The 27,932-nt window shown below is 37.5% G+C and overlaps 1 protein-coding gene across 1 annotated transcript; it reads right to left on the reverse strand.

The window, feature by feature from the left end:
- Window positions 1-265: 265 nt before the first annotated feature.
- Window positions 266-27,825, reverse strand: LOC143285450 (hepatocyte growth factor-regulated tyrosine kinase substrate-like). Its single transcript, XM_076592742.1, has 17 exons — window positions 27,674-27,825; window positions 25,224-25,308; window positions 24,783-24,858; window positions 23,920-24,009; window positions 22,894-23,014; window positions 22,405-22,526; window positions 21,610-21,737; window positions 20,681-20,747; window positions 15,440-15,538; window positions 10,050-10,139; window positions 9,177-9,344; window positions 8,452-8,692; window positions 7,853-8,025; window positions 6,937-7,068; window positions 5,464-5,772; window positions 4,728-5,004; window positions 266-3,394 (listed from the first exon to the last, which is right to left on the reverse strand). Exons 1-17 carry the CDS (start codon window positions 27,705-27,707, stop codon window positions 3,090-3,092), a joined length of 2,517 nt encoding a protein of 838 aa, XP_076448857.1. The 5' UTR covers window positions 27,708-27,825; the 3' UTR covers window positions 266-3,089.
- Between the last annotated feature and the right edge of the window lie 107 nt (window positions 27,826-27,932).

Below are 27,932 nucleotides of genomic sequence, written 5' to 3' on the forward strand. Positions count from 1 at the left end.
AATGTTTGGACACAGTGTCAATGAGGCCTGAGAGACATGTAGTGCTTGTAAAAAAATTGGAGCAACACTTCCACAGATACATGTGCAAAGTGGATGACTAAAATGTATGGGCCATCCTTGGTATTTGACCCCTAAGAGTAGAAGATAGCTGAGTTAAAAAAAAACAACAACAAAAAAACCAAAAAAACCCAAAACAAAACAAAAAAAACATGGAAGAATGGAAGAAGTCAATGACACAGAAGAAAATGAGTGAAATTCCAACTCAGATATTTGATACTTTTTTCTTTTTACAAACAAGTGTAGTTTATTACAACTTGATGGTTCACAGATTGACTAAACATAAAAAGAACACTTGTTTTCCATGGTAAACAATAAATCAAAATGAAAAGTACAACACACAAGGGTGGTGCTGTTGGGAGAAGAAAAAAAACTGGGGAAAAAAAGAGAGAGAGAAAAAAAGAGAGAAAATTCCTGAATATATGATAAACAAAATACATAAATTACCTTACAAGCACATGCCTTCTTTACTTCAATGTTATCTGCTTAAAAAACAGTTCAGGATTGCACTTACAAATATTAAAGTAAACCATTTTATACATAGCCTTCCATGACTTACATGTGACCCTAATTGATCAAACCATAAAACACAAATTACAGAAGGGACGTTAAAAAAACCCCATCTTCAACAACTTATGGCAAAGCGTTACTTTGGAAGTTTTCAGAATTGTTGGATTCTAAAAACTACATTTTGTGATCCATCAAATAACTGTGGAAAGATGAATGAGATATACATGAATATTAATTATTTATATTGTTGACATATATAGATGAAAATTTGACATATTTCATTTTATTTATTCTTTTGGGACAAGCCAGTCATCCAAGTCTCCACAATATTTGTCTTGAAACCAGTTCTGTCACAGCTTCATAGTATTTAAAGTGTTCATTAGGTTCACAAAAAAACCGTTAAGTTTTATATTTGTAACTGAGGGCATTATGAGAACTTGAGAGCCATATTGGTGCAGTTATGTATTAAAAAACATGCTCAGCCATTAAAATAAACACTGAATTGCCAATTATTGCCACTAACACAGTGTCAAACTTACAACAAATTTGTGGTGAAACTTGAAACAGAAACCCAAAACTCTACTCACTGGGCTCTTTCATCCTGATTCAGTTGCGTACCAAGAGGACTTGCTAGTATAAATGGTTTTAACAAGTACAAGGAATGTGGGAAGGAGGAGCAGGGAAGGGTACACAACCACAGCTGTCCTTATATTCTTCTTCATGCAAATCACTTTCTTGCTGTCTGACAACTTGAAGACAAAAAGGGATGAAAATGGGAGTAAGGTAGGGGTAACTTTTTTGTGCGTCACTTGTGTGACAATTTTAATGCAATGAAATAATGCAATCATTGCTCACCTTTAACTGTTCACTTCCTAGAATAAATTCTCAGGGTCAGAAAACAACACACTGAATGATATTAATCTCTTTTCTTTTTTAAAGCTATCTTGATAGGATCATTTTTAATTACTATAATATTGGTATCAAAAAAGATTGCCTCATGTATGTATAACACTGTAGAAAACAGAGGTGTTAAGTTACTGTAATCTAAAGAAAACATTAAGTTTTAACATTAAAGTAATTCTTGAAAAGTTTATTAAGATTTATGAGAAGCATATTAATAAAGATGATGGATAGATCTGTTTCACTGTTATGGATCATCCTGTCCAGACTGGTTAATTTATGACTTAAAGTTGCTGAGAAATGCTGTGTTTAAAATAAACACACCCCCACACCACACCCCCATCCCACACCCACAGAGAGCAAGCCAGACAAATAAAACAGGGTTAATATATAGACTCACTTTGTATGTACACACGAGTCAAACTGACAATGTACAAAAACAAAGCATGGAAATACAGGATGTTAGAGATGGATGACATGGAGCAGAATAGGAATACCGGTAGCTTTTGATCAATTTCTTTCTTTCTCAGGAGAGAGGAAGATATTCCAAAGAAAGTCTGAATACATTCAGCAACAATTACATTTAAATTGAAGCATATGTTTATATAATTCCATTCACATGTTTGATATAAACATATAAATATAAATAAGATGCAGATTGAAAGATGGATATATGTTTTGTACAGTCTTTCTTATTCTGAAGAATGCTTGTTTTGTTTTGTAAAAGAAACACATATTCCATAATACCTATACTTTTGCTGATGTCCTAGAAAATGGAACAGCTAAAATATAACACTTTCACAGAAATTAACTACACAACAGTCACACCACAAAACTTTTTTGATTCACACATCAAATTCAATGAAGTTCCATTATAAAAAAAAATTATATATAAAAAAAAAAATCAGATGTAGCTACCAGCATAAAACAGTGAAGCTATCTAGGTTTCTACTTTCAGACAACTTTCATGCAACTACATATTTGGTCTTTTATTTTGTTCCAGAAGACACATTTCAATTCAATCTATTGTTCTGACTATGTATGGTTTAACTCTTTCACCACCAAGTTTCTGTGTGAAAAACACTCCCCAGCGCTAAATATTTTAGAAACAATGCTCTCAGCCAAAGGCTTCGGTTCATGTCAAAACAACACAATGGACTTTTTCACTTCAAACTCAGTCAGGGGGCAAAGGTTGCCATTGTTCTATTGGCGGGAAACTGACTGTAGCTGTCAAGCTTTGTTACAAATTGAAAAATGGTCTTATCAACATGACCCCTCAATGTCAACAAAAGTTGCCAATGGCGGTGCGCTGTCAACAAAAGTCGCCTATGGCAGTGAAAGAGTTAATGGAATCAAATATCTGCAGAAACTGCTTGTCCAGTGCATCAGGGAGAACACAGTCATCACCAACCATAAAGTGGACCATCACAATGAACAAAAACAACAGAACCTGATTCAACAGCAAAAGCCAAGCACAACAAATCCAACAACATCCACATCCTCCACAAACCTCCCGACTTTTTTGTACACATCACCAGGGTCCGTCCAACAAAAGCAAATCAGCAGAAAAATTATCATTCTCACACCTGCCTCTTTTTTTCTTTCTTTTTTTTCTTCTTCAATTAATCAAAAGAAATCAGTTGAGCATCCAGCAAAGATTCCTGTGGCTGTTGTTGCTGCTGCTGTTGCTGAGGGGGCAGCTGTTGCTGTATCTGGGGCTGGGGTGGGGGTGGAGCCTGCTGCTGGCCCGGCTGGGCAGGGGGGGGAGGGGCCATCTGGCTGTTGGGGAGGGTGGAGGGGTAGCCCATCCCCATGGCATACTGCTGTCCAGGGGCAGTCTGCTGTTGTTGCACAGGGGCCGGCTGACTGGCAGTGCTGTACATCCCACCGGCTTGGCCTGGGGGCTGGGGTAAGCTGTTGGCCATACCTGTGACCAAAGTAATAATAATGACAACGGACACTCAAGGCAGTCATTTGATCTGCGTGAAGGAGAATGTGGGAAAAAAAAGGCAAAGAAGCATGAAGGTTGCTTTCTTGATTTAATAACAATATTTTTACCTACTTTTTTTTTTATTGTTGTTATTTTATTTTATCTTATTGGATTGTTTTGGTAGGAGTATATACTTTGTCTCATTCCAAGAATTTCCTCATGCAACTGAAGCTATAGGGATTTCTTTCTGGCATAATGTGATATAAAAATGCTAACCATTCTTATTTTATAATTAACATAATATACAGGGGATATTTGTATGTAACTTTATCAGCATTAGTTCAGTATAGGAAAGGCCTCCTTTTCATATCCAGTTCGACCAAAATGACCTCTGTTTGTAGTTTTTGTCAGCAGACGGAGCCTTTTGGGAACCACTTTTTTGAAACCCAAAAGCAAACTCCATCTCAATTTCCTGAAAATATGTCCACTTTTTTTCTTGCAGGCATGCAGTTCATACTTCTGTTTTCTCCATTTTCACACCATTGATCCATTTATGCTCGGCTAAGATGTTCTCCTATTGCCAGTTTCCTCCCAGAGGATAATTTATATATATATCTTATATTTGTATTTCTTTTTATCAGAACAGATTTCTCTGTGTGAAATTCGGGCTGCTCTCCCCAGGAAGAGCGCATCGCTACACTACAGCGCCACCCTTTTTTTTTTTTCCCTGTGTGCAGCTTTTTTTTTTATTTGTTTTTCCTACTGAAGTGGATTTACTACAGAATTTTGCCAAGAACAACCCTTTTGTTGCCGTGCGTTCTTTTCTGTGCGCTAAGTGCATGCTGCACACGGGACCTCGGTTTATCGTCTCATCCGAATGACAAGGGTCCAGACCACCACTCAAGGTCTAGTGGAGGAGGAGAAAATATTGTTGGCCGAGCTGTGATTCAAACCAGCGCGCTCTAGGCCATCACTCCACATAATCGCCGTTAATCTGACTGTGCTATCACACAAAAATCATCTTATCTTTTACCTCAAGATAAATTTGATGCTGAATAGAACACTGAACAGAAGAAAAAGAGTTATGAACAGTACACTAAAGAGGGGAAAAAAAGAGAGCCAAATCCAAACACCATCTGTAACTGGAGTTGTTTTTTTAAGTCTGGAAATAATTTTCTTTCCTTATGATTAACATGCCTGCTGTAGCAGTATTTTTTTGGGGGGTAGGGGGTTGTTCTTGTTTCTGGGAGAGTGTAGGGGGTGGCCGGCGGATTGGGTGGAATTTGTTTTCACTTGTCTGAAAATAAAAAAACAAAACAAATAAACTTACTCTGCATGTTAAAGGAGCTGTAGTCCATAGTGGGAGGCATGGAGGTGTAGGCCATGGAAGGATGGCCCATGCTGGGCATGCCCTGGTCCGTGTAACCCATGGAGGCTGAAGCCAGGTTGTAGTTCGTGGCAGCCCCAGCAGCCCCCGGCATCTGGCCTCCATCCATTGGGGGCTGGGCTGGCACCTGGCTGGGGGGCTGATAGCCACTTGGGATGCTGGTCATCTGGGGGGTGTAGGGAGTGCCACCACTGCCAGGGGCTGCAACACCTCCTGGGGCCTGCAATGTGAATATCACCAGTGCAAATTTTTGACAAAAATAGTTTCACACATTGCAAGTCTTGGTCTTCAAGGAAGCAAGCAACCAAATAACCCCAACCCCCTCCCCCCCGAAAAAAAAAATATATATATAACACTGAATAAATAAAAAAATAAAGGACTGAACTTGAGCACAACCAATGACAGAAAATGACAATAGAATAATGAAATAACAGTTCACAAAAAAACAACAACAAAATCTTGATGTCGGCATCATTAGCATAAAAACAGTTTACAAACATGATCAAAGCTGAACTAGAGCATGATCAATGAGAGAAAATGAGAAAAAAACACGTTAGTTTACAAAAAAACAACAACAAAAAAACAAAAAAACTTGATGTCTGTATCATCAACACCAAAACAATTTACCACCATCGTCAAAGTGCAGCAAAGTAAAATGGAGCTTAACTAAAGTGTTTACCTGTGAGAAAGTACCCTGGTTGACCCCTGGCTGCATGTACATCCCTTGGGTCTGCGGTCCCTGCAGCTGTCCCGCAGTTCCCTGGGGCATCTCCATTCCGGGCGGGAGGCTCTGCACGCCCATGGGCTGGTTGTAGCCACTTAACTGATGGACCGGTGAGCCCTCTGTGGACTGGGGGGCACCAGGATAGCCTGGCACCATGCTCTGGGGTCCCTGGGGGCCCATGGCTGGGGGCATGCCTTGAGGCGGCATCATGCCTGGCCCTCCTGCCATCATGCTCTGTGGGCCCATCTGCTGGGGTCCGTACATCTGCCACACAACAAATGTCCTAGTTAATGCCCATCTGTGGGTCCGTACATCTGCCACACAACAAATGCCCTAGTTATTGCCCATCTGCTGGGGTCTGTACATCTGCCACACACCAAATGTCCTAGTTATTGCCTGTCTGCTGGGGTCTGTACATCTGCCAGACACCAAATGCCCTAGTTATTGCCTGTCTGCTGGGGTCTGTACATCTGCCACACACCAAATGTCCTAGTTATTGCCTGTCTGCTGGGGTCTGTACATCTGCCAGACACCAAATGTCCTAGTTAATGCCCATCTGCTGGGGTCTGTACATCTGCCACACACCAAATGTCCTAGTTAATGCCCATCTGCTGGGGTCCATACATCTGCCACACACCAAATGTCCTAGTTATTGCCCGTCTGCTGGGGTCTGCACATCTGCCAAACAACAAATGCACCAGTTACTGATGTAGGCAATCATAAAGAAAAACTGCACCACCTGGCCTATTTATCTTTTTCCTTGCAAAAGTTTTTTTTTTGCAATATTTCCTACCAGGTTTATAAAATCCAAATGTTTGAACAGTGACAAAACTTGATTATGCAAATACAGATGTAACATTAACTCGTCACCTCAATGTGGGCTTGAATTCCATTCAAAAGTGACTGCACTGGTACATGCATTGTTATCAAACAAACTGGAGACTGATTTGGAAAATATCAACAGTGAACAAGATGCAGGAGTGCTTGGTTGTGACTTCATTCCTGTGAAGATTTCTGGAAAATGAATACTACTTTGCGAAGACAGAGGTGACAAATCTACATTGGTTTGATTGTGAATTTGAGGACCAATGAGCATTTACTTGAATAATAAAGAAGACAATGTATCTGACTGTGAATTTCAGGCAGACAATCAATGATGACAAAGATGACTTCATAAAGTTTCGAAACACAGATGTCAAATCAATTCACAGAATGTGTTTATTTGATTCCAATTATCAGACAGTTTTCTTGAAATGACATTATGTCTTGATAATAACTGGTCTAAACTTTATCTTGATCATAAAACCATTAGCAGCAAATTATACGCATTACAGTAACATCAATACTGAATGGCACATGTACAACACACACAACAATTTTCTATCAAAACAACAAAAAACAAAACAAAAAACAAGTGTTGACAGAGACCTGAGGATATCCATACGCCTGCATCTGTCGCATGTGAGTGAGCTGTTTCTGCTGCTCTAGCCTCATGGCCATCTCTCTCTCCTGCTCCTGCAGGCGCTGAAGGGCCAGCTGTCTCTGCATCTCCAGGTATTCCTATACACACACACATGCACACGCACACATGCACACACACACACACATGCACAAACAGACACGCACACATACACAATTTTCAATTATTTCAATACTTCTGACATGCTGGCTTCCTTTACTTCTATGTTCAAAGCCATCACATGTGTAACTGCATCTCACTTTGGGACTAAAGTTAAGCTCCTAACCAATCTGAAACAACAAACTAAGGTCCTGTGTACAGCAACACATAAAACAACCCACAGCCAGAAAAGGAAATTTCCATGACAAAGTTCTGAAGAAATATCCACTTTGACAGTATAACAAATACATCTGCAAACAAAAAAATGAAAACAAAAAAAGTGTAATCCGTTGTGTCAAAAAGAAATACATCAACTGTTTATGGCTGTGACCCAAGGCAAAATGGACTACCTCACTATTGGAAACACAATCTAAGGCCAGCACATGAAGGGAAAAGTGGTCAAAAGATCTGCTATCTCCAAGAGATAGTATTCACACACAAAAAGTATAATGGAAGAGAATGACAGCAAATATATGAACATATGAAATATATGAACATATGATAGAAAGGCAAAGAGATGCATTTTAGACACCTCTCTAACTGATAAAAGCTGAGAAAACTACACACAGAACAGTAGTTGTCATTTTCAACTTATCATAAATCAAGAATGAACAAATCAAACACCACCTGTTGAACTTGGTAATGCTATCCTAATAAATACAATATTACAGGTAAAAATGTGCTTTCTTTCTGATGTTACTATGTCAGTAACATTAACATACGTACATGCTTTTTCTGTCGCATAACTTCCAGTTTCTGCATCATCTGAATCTGTCTCTGTCTCTCCATCTCCTCCATCTCTCGGCGCCGCTTTTCACGGTGCTCTTCACGCAATGAGTCCAGAGCTTCACGAGCATCACGCAGCTGAGTCAGCTTATCCTGAAGACCCTCATAGTATGCTGCAACAGACAGGCATGACTTGCACAATGTACAATCATCTGTTTGTGTAAAGTGAGAAATAGTTTGCATCCATTAAGTAAGAGAGTAATTTTCCCAAATGAAATAAAAAAATTTAAATACATTTATCTGGTCAATATTTTGCATTGAGTAAAATAGTTACCTTTACCTACTAAGTCACATTTTTAAAAACATTTAACTGTTAAGTTCTACAGGTCTCTGGTAAAGTTATCTGCATGTTTTTGGTAAAGTTATGTTTGTTTTCTTAATTAGTTCTTCTGCTGTACTCCCATAAAAACTGAAAAAATATGTTTGCATACAGAAAAAACAAACACACAGCAAGCTCACACAAACACCAGACACATAACAGGCAGACAGGCACAGATATTCATGCACAAACCATTGCAATCTTTCAACAGTCTACTCACCGCGACTATCTTCCATTTCTTGCTGGTACTTCAGAAGCTGGGGATGCATGTTGCTGATGACAGTGAACAAGGACTGAACAGAGGAGTCGTTAGCAATGGGCCGACCTCGCTGGGAATTGCTTCGCATGCGGTTGACAAAAATCTCCAAACTGCTCTGCAGCGCTGCCAGAAACTGGGCTTTGTCTGACTCTGCCTGTTCACCATTCTGCAGTGGCTGCTCACTGGATGTCACTGCCGCTTGCTGTCAACAATAATGGGCAGCATAACTTATCAGAATAGATGACAACACATACAAAATATCATTCATAGAAATGGAAAAACAACTAATGTCCAACAGCCTGTTGCTGTAATCTCACCAGATCTGAGAGAAGGAGAACACTTTAGTTTGATTCAACCATTTAGTCAAAGAGTCCATAGTGCCACACCCACATTGATACAATTAATGGTTTCAACAGGTAAGATGAGAGACTGAGACAGAGAGACTGAGAGAGAGAGAGAGTGAGTCTGATAATTTTTAGGCATCAACGTCCTCCAGTATCAAGAACAACAACGCATTTACTGCAGGAACGAACAATAGCAAACCAAGCAATGACAATGATTACAACAGTTTTTACATACACTGAATCTTATGCAGAAGCAAATCAAAGCACTTTTTTGGTCAGGTTCCAACCTTTATGGAAGAACTGCTAAAATGCATCTCATGCGCACCTTCTCATACACATTACCTCACTGATCTTGCCCGTGGAGTTCTGGGGTGCGCTTGTGACTGATGGAGCAGACGGAGTGGTTGTTGCTGTCTTCACAGTGTCTTCTGATCGCTTCTGCCAATAGTTACGATTCAGGTAGCGGGCCAGTTCAGGATCCATATCAGATGTATCAATGGCAGGCATCACCTGTCAGGACAACAACAACAACATAAAAAATAAAATAAATATTAAGCTCAGAGGAGTACAGCAGAACTCAAATGCTGACCTCAATCTACACATGACAACAAGCTTTTCTTTCTGCCTCTTCGATCAATCAATTTGTAGAGAAATTACAACCAAAGAATACAAACACACATATAAACATGCATAAGTGCATTTTTCAGCTTATTTCTACAGATACTACAAGTACAACCAAACAATATACACACACATACAAACAAGCAAGAATATATTTTTCAGCTGGTATAGTTGTATCAATATCAAGGTATCAATTTACTTATTAAACCAAAGTATGTCAGACACAATACATCATATCAGTGTCAAAGCATTTACTCTATATCTGTCTATTTTTATTCAAACACCATACACATCTGCAGGATTAAGTGTACAATAGGTTAAAATGAAACAGCAATATAAACACGAAAATGTGCAATAAAGATCCTGTGCTCCACTTAAGCATTTGATGAGTTAATGTAACACCATATCCACATGCACCCAGTCCTGAAAATGGAGAACGACTGCCTACATTGAACTCTAAAATATTCAGTCATTCACATAACATTCACTTATTTTAAGTTACTGAAACGTATGTGAAGTTTTGCTCTGACCATGTGTGTATGTGAGTGCCTCTGTAACCATGTTGGTACAAGAGAGACCAACAGATTTACTGACCGCTGGTTGTGGTGCAGGCTCACTAAGGGCAGATGGCTGCGAATTGCTGCCACCTCCATAAACTCCATAGTTTTTTCTAAGGCGTTCTCGCTGGAAGGAAAGAGAAACATATCTCATATTAAAAATATCAATTACATTATCTAAATGCTTGGGTTATTTTTGTTGTCGTTGACTTTGGGATGAAAATGTTAACAAATCATTCTGGAATCAACTTTTACTGTGTAAATTTCTGCTGAAACTGATCTGTCAAATAAATCAAGTTTAGAGAATAGTCATTGTACAAACACAAATCCATGCAGACATACCAAATGATTCAGATTTGCTTTATTACCTTATACTATGTCTATTCCTTTTCCATATATTCATGTGACATATTCAAATATTCCAGTCTTAATTATTCATTTACTGAAATTCCTTTTACATAGTTTCCTTTTATCTGTGAGGGCAAATTATTGCAAGGCACTTGTGTAAGACTAGGTCAGAAAAATCTTCCAACACAATAAAGACAAAAAAGGCCATAACATCACATTCAGATTGACAAACAAACAATTATAAGAAACAGTAAATACACACCATGCTCTAAATGGAAAAGCGGATTACTTCCAAATCATATCCAACCCAGTTCCCTCCCCTCACACATTGACATGTTTGCATGCACACATACTTCATAAACTCATAAAGCCCAACATGTACATCAGAAAATTCCATGTAAAAAATCTGCATTTGGGAAGTTTTTCCCCTGTTAGAGAGGCTGTTTTATCATGACTGTGCTAAAGGCTATCCCAGCACTTGACAGCTGACATTTCACACTGTTGCTTTTAGTCCAGCTGACTGCACAGTGCCATTTCAGGACTGTGCAACGTTTTTGTTTTTTTAACTCTCTCTGGACGATGGAATGCGTGAGCTTTCCAACATAAAATGTATTCAGATTCAGATGACAGAATGGAATAGCATTTTCCAAAAATAAAAATCCGTCAAGTGCTGTACACGTGATTTTGTGATTAGCCAAGCAGAGTATGCTATTCTGGGTCATTCCACAACCAAATGGTATGATTGGCCAGCCTGTCATGTGTGGCCTGTCTCGCACACACACTGACAAAGTCACTGACCAGTTGCCTGCTCGCGTGGCAGCCTGTTAGCAAATGGCGTCTGAAGTGGGTTATTCTCAAAATGTTGCGGAGCGAATAAGGCAGCGATGCCAATGTTTTAGTGTTGCCGAAGTACTTGAAATGCTACAAACTGAAGGGTCGGACATCGAAGAGGCGGGTGATGATGAAGAAGAAAGTGAATTAAGTGCAGGAAACGAGCATGGGTATGGTGATTCAGGGTGCAAAATTGGCATTATTTTCTATATGTTGGCAAAACTATAAAAATGAGAAATTTGATTTTTTTTTTTTTTTTTTTTGTATGTAATAGTCCAACACGTAATAAACCAGTTCTGAAAGTTTCATTTCCTTACTCTGTATTTTGTTGTTTTTTGGGTTTTTTCCCAAACCCTTACAAATAGACCGTCTGTGGGGAAAAGCAAGGGAGAAAACTTGCCGTCCCGAGTGATTTAGTTCAACCGTGATACAAAACTGTCATGAAAAAAAGTTCATGACATATTATCTAAATCACTCAGCTTCCTAAGGCAAATATTCTTGGCTGTGCTGAGAACCCTTCCTTTTTCATCCGCAGGATTTGTAAAAAAAAAATAAAAATTAAAAAAAAAAAAGCCACACAAAAAAATACATTAAAAGGACATGTTGGCAAATAACACTGCAAAATCAACAGCCAGAGCCCACCCCAGTGTTTACAACATCACTAACTGCCAAAGCAAAACAGCACAGACAGCATGACAGACTGCAAAAAAGAAAGAAGAAAACATCAAAGCTTGCTGGGAAAAAAGAAAGGGGAATGGACTGGAAAGGTTGTCAGTATTTCAAAACCAGGAACCACAAAGAACACCATGGCTACTGCTTGCTTTGGATGCAATCAAACAGTGTACCTTTCCTTCTTGTGGGGGCCTACTGAAACAGAAGCTGGGCAGCGCTTGGGAGTTATTTATTTGATTATTTATCTACTTTCCCATCCATTCATCAGACTTCAGTTTCCTTAAAATCAAGCCACATATTTTACAGTATTTTTTCATTCCTTGGTTTGTGCTGTGCTGATATGATTCATGGATGAAACCAACAGTGAAGGGCATTCAGTATTGGAGACAGGACACAATCTTTTTTTTCTTTTTCTTTTGATAAATATTACAAGCAGTTTACTTTTTTTTGTTGTTGTTGATAAAACAAGATACAAATAAATGAATATAATCACCAATGATAAAGATAAACTTCAAGATGGTGAAACACACACATGCTCATTAACATATTATTCTTACATTAAATACTGTATATATGGACAAACTGGACTGACAAAGAATATCTCTCCACAAACTAAAGCTAAAGAAGCACACACAACTAGAAAAGAAAATCCAAGCAAGAACCATCAGAGAGTAAGTAAACATCCAGTCTGCTAGCATGAAATAAGTTAATAGCATAATCTTTAGGTACCAAGTATACTCATAAGCTAATAAACAGGTTTCGGGGATTTAATCTGGTGTTCAATTCTTGACAACTATACTTCATCTTATGTGGTTGGTGCAGTTATTGTATAATTCAAAATGAATGCTTCAAAGCCCAGATATAGGGGGCCAGGGGGGCTTCATCTTCGGGTATGTTTGTTTTTTCTGTCATCTCACGGACTCTCCTTAGCCATGTTAGCTTCATGCCACTTATTCTAAACCCAATCCACACAGGCACACCGTGACTCATTCTATTGCACCTACAGTGCTTCCTGGCAATGTCAAATCTGGATGCAACCAATAAAAGCCGCTTCTGATTGATAGTAATCCCATTGTTGTGGAGCCCTGCTGTGGAGTTAATAAGCATCTCCCCTGACTACAATCTATGAATGTGAATCTGTTAACCACAAAGACTATGACACCATGGGTGGATGGGAAGATGAAACTGAGGTCATCAAATGAGTGTTGCACAAAAGGCATGAAAGACTACTCTGGGACAATCCTACTGTCAATTCAAACCAAAACAAAATTATCATAGATATCCTGAGAATGACGATGATACTGGTATGGAGGTCATTTTTAGGTTGGCAACTATGTGGCAAGGTTCTACATTTCCTTTCGTAATTTATCCTGTGTCAATCAAGCATGTTTGATACTGACATCTGCAGTGTAATCATGAAATCTGAGCAACACTTAAAGGCACATCTATGTGGTGGTTGAGATATGTGAAAAAGGAATCTTTTCTATTCATTTTTTTAAACATTTTATAGCACACTAGAACTGTTTTAACTCACTCTGGATGAACAGCCCCGATCTGGTCCCTACTGTTTACAACCGATTCAGACGAAAGGCCCCCATCAGGGCCTTAGTTTTGACTTTTTGGAGTGGCACCTAATGTCCATAATGACATTATGAGCTAAGAATATCTTAGCTGACCTTTCCACTCTCCACTGCAACTAATAAATGCAGTGTATGTTTCTGTGCTGTGAGCAGGAGAGCTATTTTCGCGGTGACTGGTTCACGTGAACAGTGTGTGTGAACAATAGCGTCTGACCCTGTTTCGTCTCAGTCACAAGGCCAACAACAGAATTGACGAAGGGGCCCTATCATGGCTATATAATCTTCTAAATTTAATCTGTTTTGAACTCTTTGTCCTGTCCTGGATTCACTTACAAGTCATCCGTGTGAGCAAATTTCAAACAAAAAATATGAATACTTTCATCATCTCACTGTATGATAGCATAAGAAGGGAGGAAGCTGTATATTTTGTCCTCAACTAACCTATCTTACTGATCAGTTTTGAAGTTTTCAGTTCATGAATTCTAACATTTGTTGTTTTTTTTTGGCGATTTTATTTCTTACCTATACAAATGGGTTGTCTGTGGGAAAAGTCAGGGGAGCTAACCAGCAGTACTGAGTTAATATGCTGTCTTAAAACCACAATTTGATAAAACTGATTTTTCACTGCGAACAGACTGGGCTTTATTGTTAACAAATAATTACACACACACACACACACACACACACACACAAACAACAACAAAAAAACAACACAAAAACCAAGCACACAAACCACACATCATGCATACATAAAAGTGAATATGATCTAAAATCACCAGAACACAATTACAACATCAAAGTAACTAAATCCACTACCTCACTCTCTTTGCGCCAGTACTGTTTAAGTAAAATACAAAATATTCAAAACAAAATCTATGTGCTCTATGTCAAATAAATTATTTGTTTTGAATCAACCTCACTAAAAATTGTATTCTAAAGCATTCTGTAGTTAAACGCTTAATTACATATAATAGTGTGCATATCTGCTCATACACATGAGCATGCACGTGTGTGCATATGGTTATGCATAAGAGCTTGACTCTGTATGTTTGTACTTGCATGTTTGTATATGTTTATTTGTGTGAAAGTGCATGTGAACATATGCATATGCATGAGAGTACAAACACAAGTGAAAACATCAATGAAGACATTTAATTCAGGCAGTACAATATCCTTATTTCTGATACATCAAGGCTATTTACAGATATGGCAAGGGTACAATGGATATCACTGATATGCAGTCTTGTCAATTTAAGCAATATCTGATAATGCATACAATCCACAGAACATGACAAGGGTTTTTACATCATTCCATTAACCATTCATTCACTCATTCATTCACTGGTAACACAGTTGTATTAACTACGTTCATACATCTCAAGAGTAGCTCCTTTCTTTAACCCCTTGATGTCTGAACCTTGGTGAAACAAGACCAGCGTGGCAAGTATTTTAAGTGCAATAAGCACTTTTCATGTTCTCCTTGTTTCAACAGTGACTTTGATTTTGCTGAACAAAGCAATACAATCCTAAGTCGTAAGAAAAGAAGCCCAAATCAAGAATGTTGACCGACATCCTGACCTGTAAGCTCTGTCGTAACTCAGTGAGGTGACAGGCCTCCACTGACATCCTGACCTGTAAGCTCTGTCGCCCGTCACTGACAACCTGACCTGTAAGCTCTGTCGTAACTCAGTGAGGTGACAGCCCTCCACTGACATCCTGACCTGTAAGCTCTGTCGTAACTCAGTGAGGTGACAGCCCTTCACTGACATCCCGACCTGTAAGCTCTGTCGTAACTCAGTGAGGTGAAAGCCCTTCACTGACATCCTGACCTGTAAGCTCTGTCGTAACTCAGTGAGGTGAAAGCCCTTCACTGATGAGCATACTCATCAGCAGCGGTCAGAGAATAAAGCAGCAGCAAATAAAAAGAACAGACATTTGAAAAAGTTGGGTTACCCCCCACCCCCCCACCCCCCCTCCCCCCACCCAAATCACATACCTCCTTCTCTTTGGTCTCAGCTTCTGAGCGGGACAGGGCTAATGCAAGCTGAAGCTCTTCCTCTTCAGCAATCTCCTGTTCAGAACGGTTAGGGGGGGCCTGTTTACACATATAACACATAAGCACGTACAGTACTGAAAAATAGGTTGGTGGCATTGTGTACAAATATAGCATGCAACATGTACAGCATTGAAAAGTGGTCCAAGATCAGAACAAAAACCAAACCTGTATGCACATGATGTTGGCAAATAACAATGTTAATGTCTTCATAATTACTTCAAAATCACAGTCTCATTTCAATGACCAAGAATTATCAGTGGTATCATTACATCAATATCAATCACGTGTTGTGTTGAATAAAGTATTCTTTAAACATGTCATGACAATGGTACTGGCAGACACTGGGTTCTGCCAAAAATGGCAATATTAATAAAATAGAAATTTAAAAAAAAAGCTGCATTGCTACATTTGTGTATGCTCTGAAGAAATAACCCTTTTTCACAACCAAAATTACTTATAAAAAAACATCACAATATCAGTGCCAAAAATTTCTGCCATTCATCCAATTTGAATGAGCAATTATCAACACTTTGAAAAAAATAGTAGTAAAAGACCATATATCTAAAATCAAATTTCCTTTAAAAAAAAAAGAAAAAAGTATATGTTTGAATACTTTACCAACCATGAAAATGTGTCTAGTAAACCCCCTTTATGATATGTATGCCCCAACACATGAGCTTGGCAAATGGAAGTAACCTTATTCATAAACACAAGTGGAAGAGTTTATACAGATGAGATAGTCTGAGTTGTCTCTTGCTAAATGCATCAATTTTCATGTCAGTGACTGCAAGCCCCCCCTTTCTACCTCTCTTCATTGAATGTGCAAGGGCAGGGGAGGGAGCTCTCACACTTATACTACAGCTGGCAAGAACTTAGAAACACACATTTTAACTTGTTTTCTCCGCATAGGCGGATAGTAGTTTGCACAGGACAGGAATGTCAGACCCCTGCCGGAGTCTGCACTAGTGGGTCATGGTTAAGTATGTGTAATTAAACACACATTTTAACTGGGTAAACATTTGATTTATGTTCACTTTTCTGGGTATAAATGCCATATCAGTGACCAGGTAATGGGTGTCCAGGGTTGTATGATCTCGAAAATTAATCTGAGAGGTGATATTACCCATATAAATAAAGGAGAAAAAACTTTAAAAGGCAATGGAAGTACATGAGTTAAATGGAAATGACTATTTGCACTTCTTTATATATATATATATATATATCTTTTTTTATACAATATTTGGACATGATTACTTCCTTTGCTATGCTTGAGTGTTTGTGTGTGCTCTGAAGCTAGTGTAACTTTAATATTAAAGACAGCTATGCAATGGAAAATATCAATATTTCTTTTTTTTCTTCTTCTTGTGTGTGTGTGTGTGTGTGTGTGTGTGTGTGTGTGTGAATGTGTAAATGTGTGTGTGTGTGCATGTGTGTGCGCATGTTGTGTGTGTGTGTGTGTGGCAGGGGGGTTGGGGGGGGGGGTATGTCCCCAAATAAATATATCTGACTGTATTATATGTATGAAGTGGGTTATGTGTATGCCTCTCTGTCTTCCTCTTAGTCTCTGCACTGAGTGATATACAACTGAAATAAATGAACAACAATAAAAAAAAAAAAAAACATCAGGCCAAAACAAAAAGCATGACAATAAAAAGCAAACTCTGTGTGTGTGTGTGTGTGTGTGTGTGTGTGTGTGTGTGTGTGTGTGTGTTTGCATGCGCACGCACGCACGCACACATTTAGGTCTGCACATGCTGTTTGAATACATGTTAAGGAGCACAGAAAACCAAACTCAACATATTAAAGTCTTTAATGCAATATAGATAACAAAACATAACAGGAACAACTTTCAACTAAAACACAACTACAAGTAAACTCCAACTGAAACAAAGAACTTTTATGTATTTAAAAAAAAAAGCAACAATAAATTACAAAAACTTACTTTCTTTGTTTTGGTTCGTTTTCCATTCTGATACATATATAATATTACATATAAGTAAATTCTATTAGCGTGACTCGTAACTTGCTTTCTGCAGGCAAAAAAAGTACTATTAAGACTCAGCAAATCATAAAAACTTTGTATTGTTGCATGGGATACTTCATATTCATATACAGTATAAAAGAATGTTAACATTTAATCTGCCTTTGGTGCACACATTATGATAATTCTAGTTGTGTTTTTGTTTGATTATGTTGTTTTCTGAAATCCTCCATTCCCAACACAGGCCACAGGATAATTAATTTTTCATAGTCTTGAAATATGAAGTGGGTAATTTGACAAAAGTAAAAAAAAAAAAAAAAATGTTTAAAGGTGGTATGATTTCAGTGGTGTTTGGTCAAGTCATGGGACCAGTCTCCTTTGTTCGTAGGCTACAACTATCATGTTCACTGACTTGCAACTGCAAGTGGCCTTCTACATGCATCCATATTTCCCTTCTGGTGAGCAGTGCACAAATTTCTCAAACACCACTGCAGTATATCATATTTCAGGATTGGTTGAAACTGGGGTGTGCTACTATTAATCATGACAGGAAACAAAATACAGCCTCTTCACTCTGTCCCAAACCTATGTGATATCCATAGCAACATTGTTAATATAACTGTCATTCCCATTCATCATCATTAAAAATATTCTTTCAAAATTAATTTTCACAAACTTTTTTTGTTGTTCAAATTCATGCCCTGCTGTAATGGAGCCATCTATTTTACATTCCCCTCCAATTCTATGCTCATGGTGAGTTTGTGTTAAAAAAATCTTCAATGTCAGAAAATTCATAAGGACTATCGTTAGAGAGATGGGGTTGCAGTCTCCACTTCATGTGAGGCACTCACAGTCTTGCTCCAGGACAAGGTGACTACTGTTGACTTGTAACTACAGGGCTTAGTAGGTACTTTCCTAAGACTGATAATGCTATTTAAGAATAGGCATTCACGATCACCATCAAAATGACTCAGCAGCAGTGGGGGGTCTCCTCTAGTGTCTGTCTCATCAACAGCCCAGGTGTAGTTGTGTAGGGGGGCGTTAGGTATAAGCTGAGGGGGAGATTCAAAAGCAATTTTTTTAAGACAATTTTGAGATAATAATGGTACAGAATTTTGTTTCCATTATAACTTCAATGTCATTCTACCCCAATATGTTGCTGTATGAGAACAGAACAGAAAATGAACTAAATCTATGCTCTGGTGTGCCTTACACATAGTTCCTGGAGGACTGTCTGCACTGAGACTACAGCAGACAAACTCAGGTGTGGTTGTGTACAGGTGATTCAGAATGAGAGGAATAGGAGTAATACCACTGAAATGGTGCACATGATGGAACAGCAACAAAAAAACAAAATGAAACAAGACTAACTTTTAGAAGTCAGACAGCAAATAAGGACAATAAATGATGCTTGAGGAACAATACAAAGGCAAACAACTTCAAACCATTGCTGCTTAATGTTTCCCATCAATTTCACACAGGTAACTGAAGGGGTACTGAGAAATAAACCCTTGGTGTTCCTCCAAAAGGAAGTTCCAAGTCTGATTGCATGCCCTCTGACTGACATATATGTACACGCGGCAATGATGCCAGAAGAAATATACAAATAAAAACATCATTTTTTCAAGACTAGACATTGTTTTCTGATCCTAAACATGTTACCCAGGGAAACAATACTATAAATAAATGGTAACCTCAGTGTATTTGTGGTATCTCAGTATCTATGTTAACTGTCAGAAATGTTCTCAGACTAATTCAAAATATTAAAACTTAAAGGAGAGAAATCTGTATAATGAAGCTCAGAGGGCACTGCCTCTTTAATAACAAAAATAGCATAACCAGTGTGTTCATAAAATTAAAAGCTACATAACAAGGGCACTGCCAAGTTTATAAGAAACTACAAAGATGCTGCTTGCACGGAATGCTAAGAAACTGAATTAATACTGCTGTGTATGTCATTCTTTGGGCAGATGCTGCTTGCACGGAGTGTTAAGGAACTGAATTACACTGCTGTATATGTCACTAACAAACTTCAATAAAATTCAAAATCATGAGAACAAATTATTCAGCTGTAACTGTGATTTGACTTGGTGTCCTTTAACGAGGATCCATGGCAGAATCAGCAAGGCGTTGGGACTTCTGATCCAGTGTTTACCACTGATCAGGTTCAAGGTCCCATTCTGGCATGGTGTTGTGTCCTTGGGAAAGGCACTTTACTCTGATTTTCCTAACTTCACCTGACTTTGGTTGGAGATGGTTAAAACAGCAAGGGAGGACTGAGCCCCACCTTCTTATGATGAGCCCAAGACACAGTAAATATGAATTCACACTCTGATGACCCTATAAGACAATGGGATGTTTTGATTTTTTACTTTTTATTTATCTGTACAAATGTATTTCAACCGTTCCATAATTGTTTTAGTTACTTTTTGATCTTAAAAAAAATTAAAACAACTATAAAAACCAACACAACAAAACCATAAACATCATTATGAACTTACTTTTCTTGTCTTTCTGTGTTTGTCACTCTGAGCACAGTAGCAGAGAAATTAAAAATAAAACTCAGATGACTCTGGGAAACAAGCATATATTAAGAAAAGATGCAAAATAAAATATTAGTCAATGTTTTTGTACAAAATGGGTGTATGTATTTCAATGTGATAAGATGGAAAAGAAGCAATGCACAAAAATATATCACTCATGCACATACCAATCTAGTAATGTGGTATCTTAAACAAGTCCATGTTAAACATTTCACTAATGTACAAATATTTTCTGGTGATCAAGATTTAAATGTTGAAGTGAAAATTATGAACAAAGACATGGAAAGACAGGCTTAATGAAAAAAGGGTAGGACAGAGAAAGAAAGGAAGGTTAAAGAACAGAAAAAAAATATCAATAAATGATAAAAAAGAAAAAAAAGAACATAAAGTGAGTCAGATAAAGTTCTGATAACCAGAATACTGTTCATGCCTCAATCTTGTGTTATTATTTTACTGCTGTGTCCTCTTTTTGTTACATGAAACAAACAAATCATATGCTCCATCCAAAAATACAGCCAGAAAAACAAAACATGAAGCATTACTTTAGCACGTGCTTGAAAATCTGGCAACTGTGTAAAGATATTTCACTCATACATGTGCACAATGTCTGCACAACTACAGAACAAATTAACAGTGATAACAGATAAACCCATTTACCTGAGATTGCTTGGACAGAGGACTGGCAAGGTATTCCGCTGGCAGCTCATCATCTTTCTTCATATTCCTGTTGTGCAGGGAAAATGTGAAAACAAGACACTCATTCACTCACATGCAAAGAGACATACCCTTGTAAACACTAATGTACATGTGCGAGTCCATACATATAAAATATCGTGACCATACTATGTCAGATTTGTTTTTTCACAATTTCAGCAGGCAAAAAATATGTGGCCTATTCCCCATTTGTTTCTGTCACTGTCTTTGAATCACTGAGGCAAAAATGAAACAGAAAAATTGTAAGGCCTTTTGGTGGATGCTTTACAATACAGAATTGACAATCCTAAAGATAATCAATAGCACGATTTGTAATTTTTGCCACTGCAATCAGTGTCTGGCAATTCAATTTACTGTAACTTAATGTAAGTATTAGAAACCACAGCAGTCCTTATAAAAAAGGTTAGGCAAGTATCTCAATAACACACGATACATCACTTCACAAGTTTCAAAACTGCACATGAAGTCACAAATGACAATTTTGTCACTTGCTGACACAATGGCACAAAAATCTCCATCTCTTGTAGTTCTCTTTCTACTGACTTGTGCAACAGTTTCTATGAGCTTCTTTGTCATTTCTATAAACAAGTCAAGTCTGAAACTAAATAATTCCCTCTTCAGTACCTACCTCCCTATCTAAATTTCTTTCTCATTTTGCTTTTCTCACCCACCCCTCTCTATCTCTCATTTTTTACCCCCTCTCTGTTCTTTTAATTTTGTTTTAAAGATGAGGAACACAGGTTTGCCATAAAACTCAATACCCAACTTATAAATCCAACCTAGCTAATATACAATGAGAGGCAAACAATCTTTTAGTTCAAACATTTCAACAGAGAAAACTGCACAGAAACACACTAAATTCAGCAACTTACTGCTTGTTCAATTTTTCGAAGCATGAATCACAGACTCGCACTTCACGTTCTATTCCAAATTTGGGAATGATGGAGTTCTTGCTTGAACACTTGTTGCAGAAGACTTCTCCACAGTTGCGACAGTGGTGCTAATTGTACAGGACAAAAAATACATACGTCAGAAAAAAACCAGATCATAAAATACAAATACATGCTTGTACAGATGACCAGATTCGAACATTTAAGCAGGAACAAAAATAAAGAAGAAACATGGATATTTTGGGATGGAATGTCTACTTAGGACATGTTCAACATGTGAAGTTGGACACAGTAGCACAGAAACTGACAAAATTCATTCTGTTTTTGTACCAGATATATATCCATGAATGCTTGACACTGTGTAGAAATCATATATAATAGAAACTGAGTGAGTGAGAATGGAAGAGAAAGTGTGCAAGTGTATGTGTATGTATATGTGTGTGTGTGTGTGTGTGTGTGTGTGTCAGTGTGTGTGTGTGTGTGTGTGTGTGTCAGTGTGTGTGTGTGTGTGTGTGTGTGTGTGTATGTGTGTTGGTTTGTGTGTGTGTGTCTGTCTGTGCTTCTCTGCGTGTTTGTGTTTGTGAAAGTGTGATACAATTAAATTAAGACTAAGAGTGACCATAAAGATGCATGAAGTAGCTGAATTTCAAAATATAAAGCGAAACCTATCTAAAATGTCACATTTTTCAATCAATAAAATATACAATACCAAATTCTTCTACTTCTTTTTTCACCCAATTAGGGAGGAAAGAACATTTCCCCTGCAAGCAGACAAACCTTTCTCTGCACCATTCCAAACTGGACCCTGCAACGTGTGCAGGTTTCTCCATCTTTCCATTCCGGAGCCTTCTCTGACATGAACATGGCATCCGCTTCCTTTAAAACTGGAAACTGGTAACCTGAAATAAACAAGAAGATAGCAAGCAGTTTACACATAAGCTCTGTCACAAACTGAAACACAACAAATACACTTTATGTTTAATAATATATTACTATCTTACTTTCACAATTTGATAGTCTGTTCATTTTCCTTTCAGAAAAGCATGGATTATGTATACTTTCTTTCAGTAGTTAACATGCTAGAATATTTTTGCTATTTATTGTCCTACGCAACCAAAAACCACCTGGCAAAATAATGCTTGGCACTGAAGAGGTTAATACTATGACCAGTTTACTTTGTTCAATGCATCAACATGCTGGTAAATTCACCTGTGCTCATTAAGTGCTAAGATTCTCAATAAATAAGTACAGTCTTAAAAGTATTACCCTCCATTTTAAGAAGATGGTAGGTATCCTCCACTGCTTTGTAGCTAGGTTCATTCCGGAAAGCGTGTTCCCAAGTTTGGATCAATTCCAGAATCTTTCCCTTCACAGGATCTTGGCGATTCTGTAATGATTAGAAAAACACAAATCATGAGAAACTCTTGATGAAAAATATAAATACAAAACACAAAAACATGTTCTTACTATTCATCCAAAGAGAACAGGAAAACGCTTCCCTGTTAGCAGTTTTCTGCTCTTTTATTTTTAACTACAGACTGTATTCTAATTTTGAACAAACGTTTGCCCCCATATTGGGAAACACACATTCATGAGCAAAGGAATGGATTAAGAGAGAGGTTACATGTTACTGTTGTAAAATCTGTTATGATGAAACAAAACACAGTAACACACACACACTGAGAACTTCTGTATTATGACATGCTTACACAGGAAACATGGATTATCATTTAATGATAATTGATATGTCTGAATGCAGCTTGGCTAAACACTCGGTTATATCAGAGATTGACATAAGCTTACAGATGGGCCGACAGCAAAGTAACAGCTATATGATAAATGGTTTCCCAATCGCAAAGGAAATTTTCTTCCTAAAATTATGCTTAAGTAACATACTTACCGTGACCCAATGGGAATTCACTGACAGGTTAGTCTTTTGTGAAAGATTATGACTAAGACTGCGCTGGCTCATTATGCTGCAGCCTTGGGGGCTAGTTTTTCAGACCATCCTAAATCACTGGCAGGGAAAGTGGGGATGCAACTTGGGCTGGACACTCTCAACTACAATCAAATTATAACCCAGATAGCTGGGACTGCAGAACTTTGCCTCCTCTGATGTTCTGATAGTTATAGTCAGACAGGACTAGCTAACATACACTACAGCAGCTTGGTTTACAACATGTTTGCAATAATAAGTCACATGCGTACATATATGTGTGTGTGTGATTATCTCTTTCTCTCACCACCCCCCATCCTCCCCCCATCCTCCCACACACACCACTGCATACATACAGCCTGTTCTTTGAGAAATTCCATGTATTCCTTGGTGGCAATCTCTTGATGAAATGGTGCTCCACAGTTTTTGACACATGTCTCAAGCACCTGAAGGATTACACAAACATAATTCATAGAAAATCTTAGCAATGAAATCCATAGGGTTCAACATGACTTAAAGCAACCAATGCATTGCAGAAAAGACAAAAATAACATCATTTATTCTGATTATGCACAACTGACCTTACCAAACAAGAAAACCGATGTCTACAATTGTGAAAACAGATCACATAAATTTATATTTGCAGGTTTAAACAATTTCATTCAGCTGGTACTGATGATTACATGGGACAATGAACATTAGCCGGTTTGAACATTTTATTCAGTATCAAATGAAACAGTATACTACACACTGATGAATTTTAACATGTTATCAATATAATGTAATATTCTAAATCACATTCCATAACACATGGTCTACTCATTTGATCTTTCATGTTTTATCTAATTTATTACAGGCGTGTTAATAACACTGGGGTATATTATAGTATATACACTTAACTGCAGATAGTAAAATGACTAACAATGTACTAATACTTCAATATTGAACAATACAGAAACTTTTTTTTTCCAGTAGAACCGCATTCAAGTGGGACAAACTTTGGCTCCACAAAACATTGTGACAGCCTCTTCAGTTGGCATCTTCATGTCAAAGGTCACAAAGCAGCTCTCATATTTAACTGCACAGCATAGCTCCAGTTTCCATTGCAACAAAGGCCAATTGCCCCCACTATGCCATACAGTATTAATCTTTTTTTTATCCAGAATTTTTTTTCTTGCAACAGATGAACAGCTCACAAATTAAGTACATTTGTACTTACCCTCAAAGCATAGGAAGCCACATGTGGATTATCAACTGCAATTTTCTTTTTTATTGCTTGGGCAGCCACCTTCGGTCTGGAAAAATATGTATAAAAATATTTTCCCACATAATGATATGCAAACACAATAAGCATGAAAATCAATTAAAAATTAGCAACAGTATTTTTTAGTTTTTATTCATTTTGTTTTTAGCTATTGTTCTTTTTTTGTAAGACAGTCCAGCCATCAAAATCATTTCACCTTTGTGTGGAATCTTTTATTACTGACACTAATGTCTTTTTTCAGAACTTAGTCAGAAAGCATCCTCTTAATCTTATTCACTTTTATTGACAAAGAAATTGTTTTAAATTCTGATAACACATATTACATATCGTATACACAAATGTGACAAAACATATCTGTAAGATTTTATTTTCAGTCACAAATTTCAGTACACTTACTGGACATCGTCTTGGCGAATAGCATCAACAATTTGAAGCATGGAATCCCAGTCAGGTTCCAGCAGCAGCTGACTGGTTGCCTTTTCTGTGAACAAGTGAGTAAACAGAAAAAGTTACACACTCAAAGGACTGCCTTTTGAATGAAAAAGAAAAGGGACTACTTGATTGTTTCACCCTTCTGCCAATGAAAAAAGACATTCTGTTACTGTTACTTCTGAAAATTATATATTATCATATATTCATTTATTGTGTTATGTACTTGGGTTACAGGCCGACATTTCTTATTGACAAAGAGGTCAATTGTGCTATATATATGTATGTGTGTGTGTGTATGTATGTGTGTGTGTGTGTGTGTGTGTGTGTGTGTGTGTGTAACAGACAGCCTAAGCAGGAATTAACGTATGTGTGTGTGTGTGTGTGTGTGTGTGTATGAATGACTAGTTATTTTGCACTCTGGTCTTTACAGTTAATTATAATATACATTTTGTCATTTCCAAAGTGATGGACAGATTCTATATTAACTGACAAATAATGTCAGGTACATCAACAATGTCTTCATCATGTGTTCATAAACTGAACTTTTGAAGCATGCAAGTGCAAGGCACTATACACAGTTCAATTCACCAGATGAGACAAGAGGTTTGAAAGTTTCAACTTTCATTCTTGTATGCCTGTTCTACTATAGTTTACTGCTTTAGTCCTATTGCAAGAAGGTAGGATCTAACCAGAAAGTTGATAAAGCACATGTCATAATCTAACAAATACCTGGGTTCCCCATTAACCTGAAAATCAAATTCATCTGTTTTTCTGATCATAATTGTTCTTTTATTCCTACTGCTATATTTACATTTAACATTGACAGGCAGCAGGGATGGGCTGTGAGTGTGTTCATGTGTATGACTTGACTATGTGCTGTTATCTTCAGACCTAGACAAAAGTGTTCTGCTTGCAGTTGTGGGTCTTACATGTTTACAAATGTGGATGTTAGCATACTTGCTAGTATGATTTTTTTTTTTTTTAAACAAATATTTTCATACATACAAAATATAAGATTTAAAAAAAAATTTTTTTTTTTAATAATGATCAATTTTGGGTAAGGTTTCTCAATGCAGAATAATGTTTAAGCTTCTGCACATGTTAGTTTAGAACAAATCACCTTTGCTGAATGCTAGAATGCTATTTTAGAACTGAACCTGCAATAAATTAGAATTTATAGTGATAAATTTATCATTTTATGGTAGAGTTTTCTTATTTTGACAGGATGAATGTGGCACAATGGTTAAGATGCTCATCTGCCAATACAGATAGTCCATGAGGGTCTGGGTTTGAATCCAGCTCTTGACCTTTGTCATTCTGATGAGATGATAAATCGAGGTCCTGTGTGCAGCACACACTTGGCAACCCATGGCAAAAAGAGTGTTGTCCTCTGGCAAAATTCAGTAAAAGAAATCTATTCTGATATGTACTTATGTAAACAAAATATATGCTTGCATTCAAGACCTGAGTAAGTGCGCTGGGTTATGCTGCTGGTCAGACATCTGCCTAGCACAGTAGCAGATGTGGTGTAGCGTATGGATTTGTCTGAGCACAGTGGTACCTTCTTGAATGGCTGAACTGAACTGAACAATTCTGAAATATTGTTTCTTAAAAATAGAATACATGTTATTTTATATTTTTTTTATAAGTAATAAATCAAGCCACTGTGACCGTATGATGTCACTTGCTTTAAACTAGCTTAATTCTTTTTCAATTTTGACCTTTTACAATGCAAGTCCAAACTCTGTCATGTTTTTTTATGGACTGAGAGCCTGCAGTAACTAGTAAGAGTGATGGGCCTGTGGGTGCACAATTAATTCACAGCTGGATGAATAATGATGTATTGATTCTTGTATTCAGTATTGCATTTTATGGCATGTGATATGACCCATGACATCTGATGACCCAGATACTAGTTTTAAGTCAAAATCTAAACTATATATATGAAGATCTACCTGAAATTATAAATAAAATTGTACAAATCAATATATATATGATGCAATACAAAAATGATTGTATCAATTGTACAGTAACCCATGCTGTTACTTCCTATAAAGAAAACCATCATAATCAAATTCAGACTTCATTGTTTATGTCTGTCATATGACGTGTGACATGGCACATTAACATGGTCTGTTTCTGAGATAGTAGAAGAGTAAGTTCACAACATGGTCTTGGTTGTCAGGCCTGTACTAAAAGGAAAGCGAAACTGATCGTAACGATCGTGTGTGTGTGTCTGTGCTAATGTATGTCTGAGCAAAATGGACTGGATATTGGATGGGTGGTGCAGATTTGTTGTCATTCTTTACGAATCTTACGTGAATATTACTGGATCAACAAGTTCAGAAATAATAAATTAAAAAAAGCTAACATAAATGATCATCATTTCCTTTAAAATAAAGTATCGTACTCACCTAGGCATCTGTCAAAAACAGAACTACGAAACATCTTCAACAGACTTCTGGATAAAACAGATGTAGCGCTGTAGACTGTCACTGGTGCAGTTCTCGATGATTCAGTGTCAGCTGTCAGTCGGGAAAGATATGGCGAAATTATGTGTCGCTTAAAACATATTCAAATGTAAACTTTTTAGCCTACGTCATAAATCTTCACTTTTAAATATACTAGCTAGATGTCCCAATTTATGAATAAGCCAATTATATTTCTGTCTCC

Source organism: Babylonia areolata, chromosome 1 (genome assembly GCF_041734735.1).
Source record: "Babylonia areolata isolate BAREFJ2019XMU chromosome 1, ASM4173473v1, whole genome shotgun sequence".
Lineage (NCBI taxonomy): Eukaryota > Metazoa > Mollusca > Gastropoda > Neogastropoda > Buccinidae > Babylonia > Babylonia areolata.

Coding starts and splice junctions, on each gene's coding strand:
- LOC143285450 (XM_076592742.1), bottom strand. CDS start 27,707: ATGTTTCGTAGTTCTGTTTTTGACAGATGCCTAG. Junction 20,748..21,609: donor TTCGAAAAATTGAACAAGCA/GTAAGTTGCTGA, acceptor CCTGCACAACAG/GAATATGAAGAAAGATGATG. Junction 8,693..9,176: donor CCACGGGCAAGATCAGTGAG/GTAATGTGTATG, acceptor TATTGTTGACAG/CAAGCGGCAGTGACATCCAG.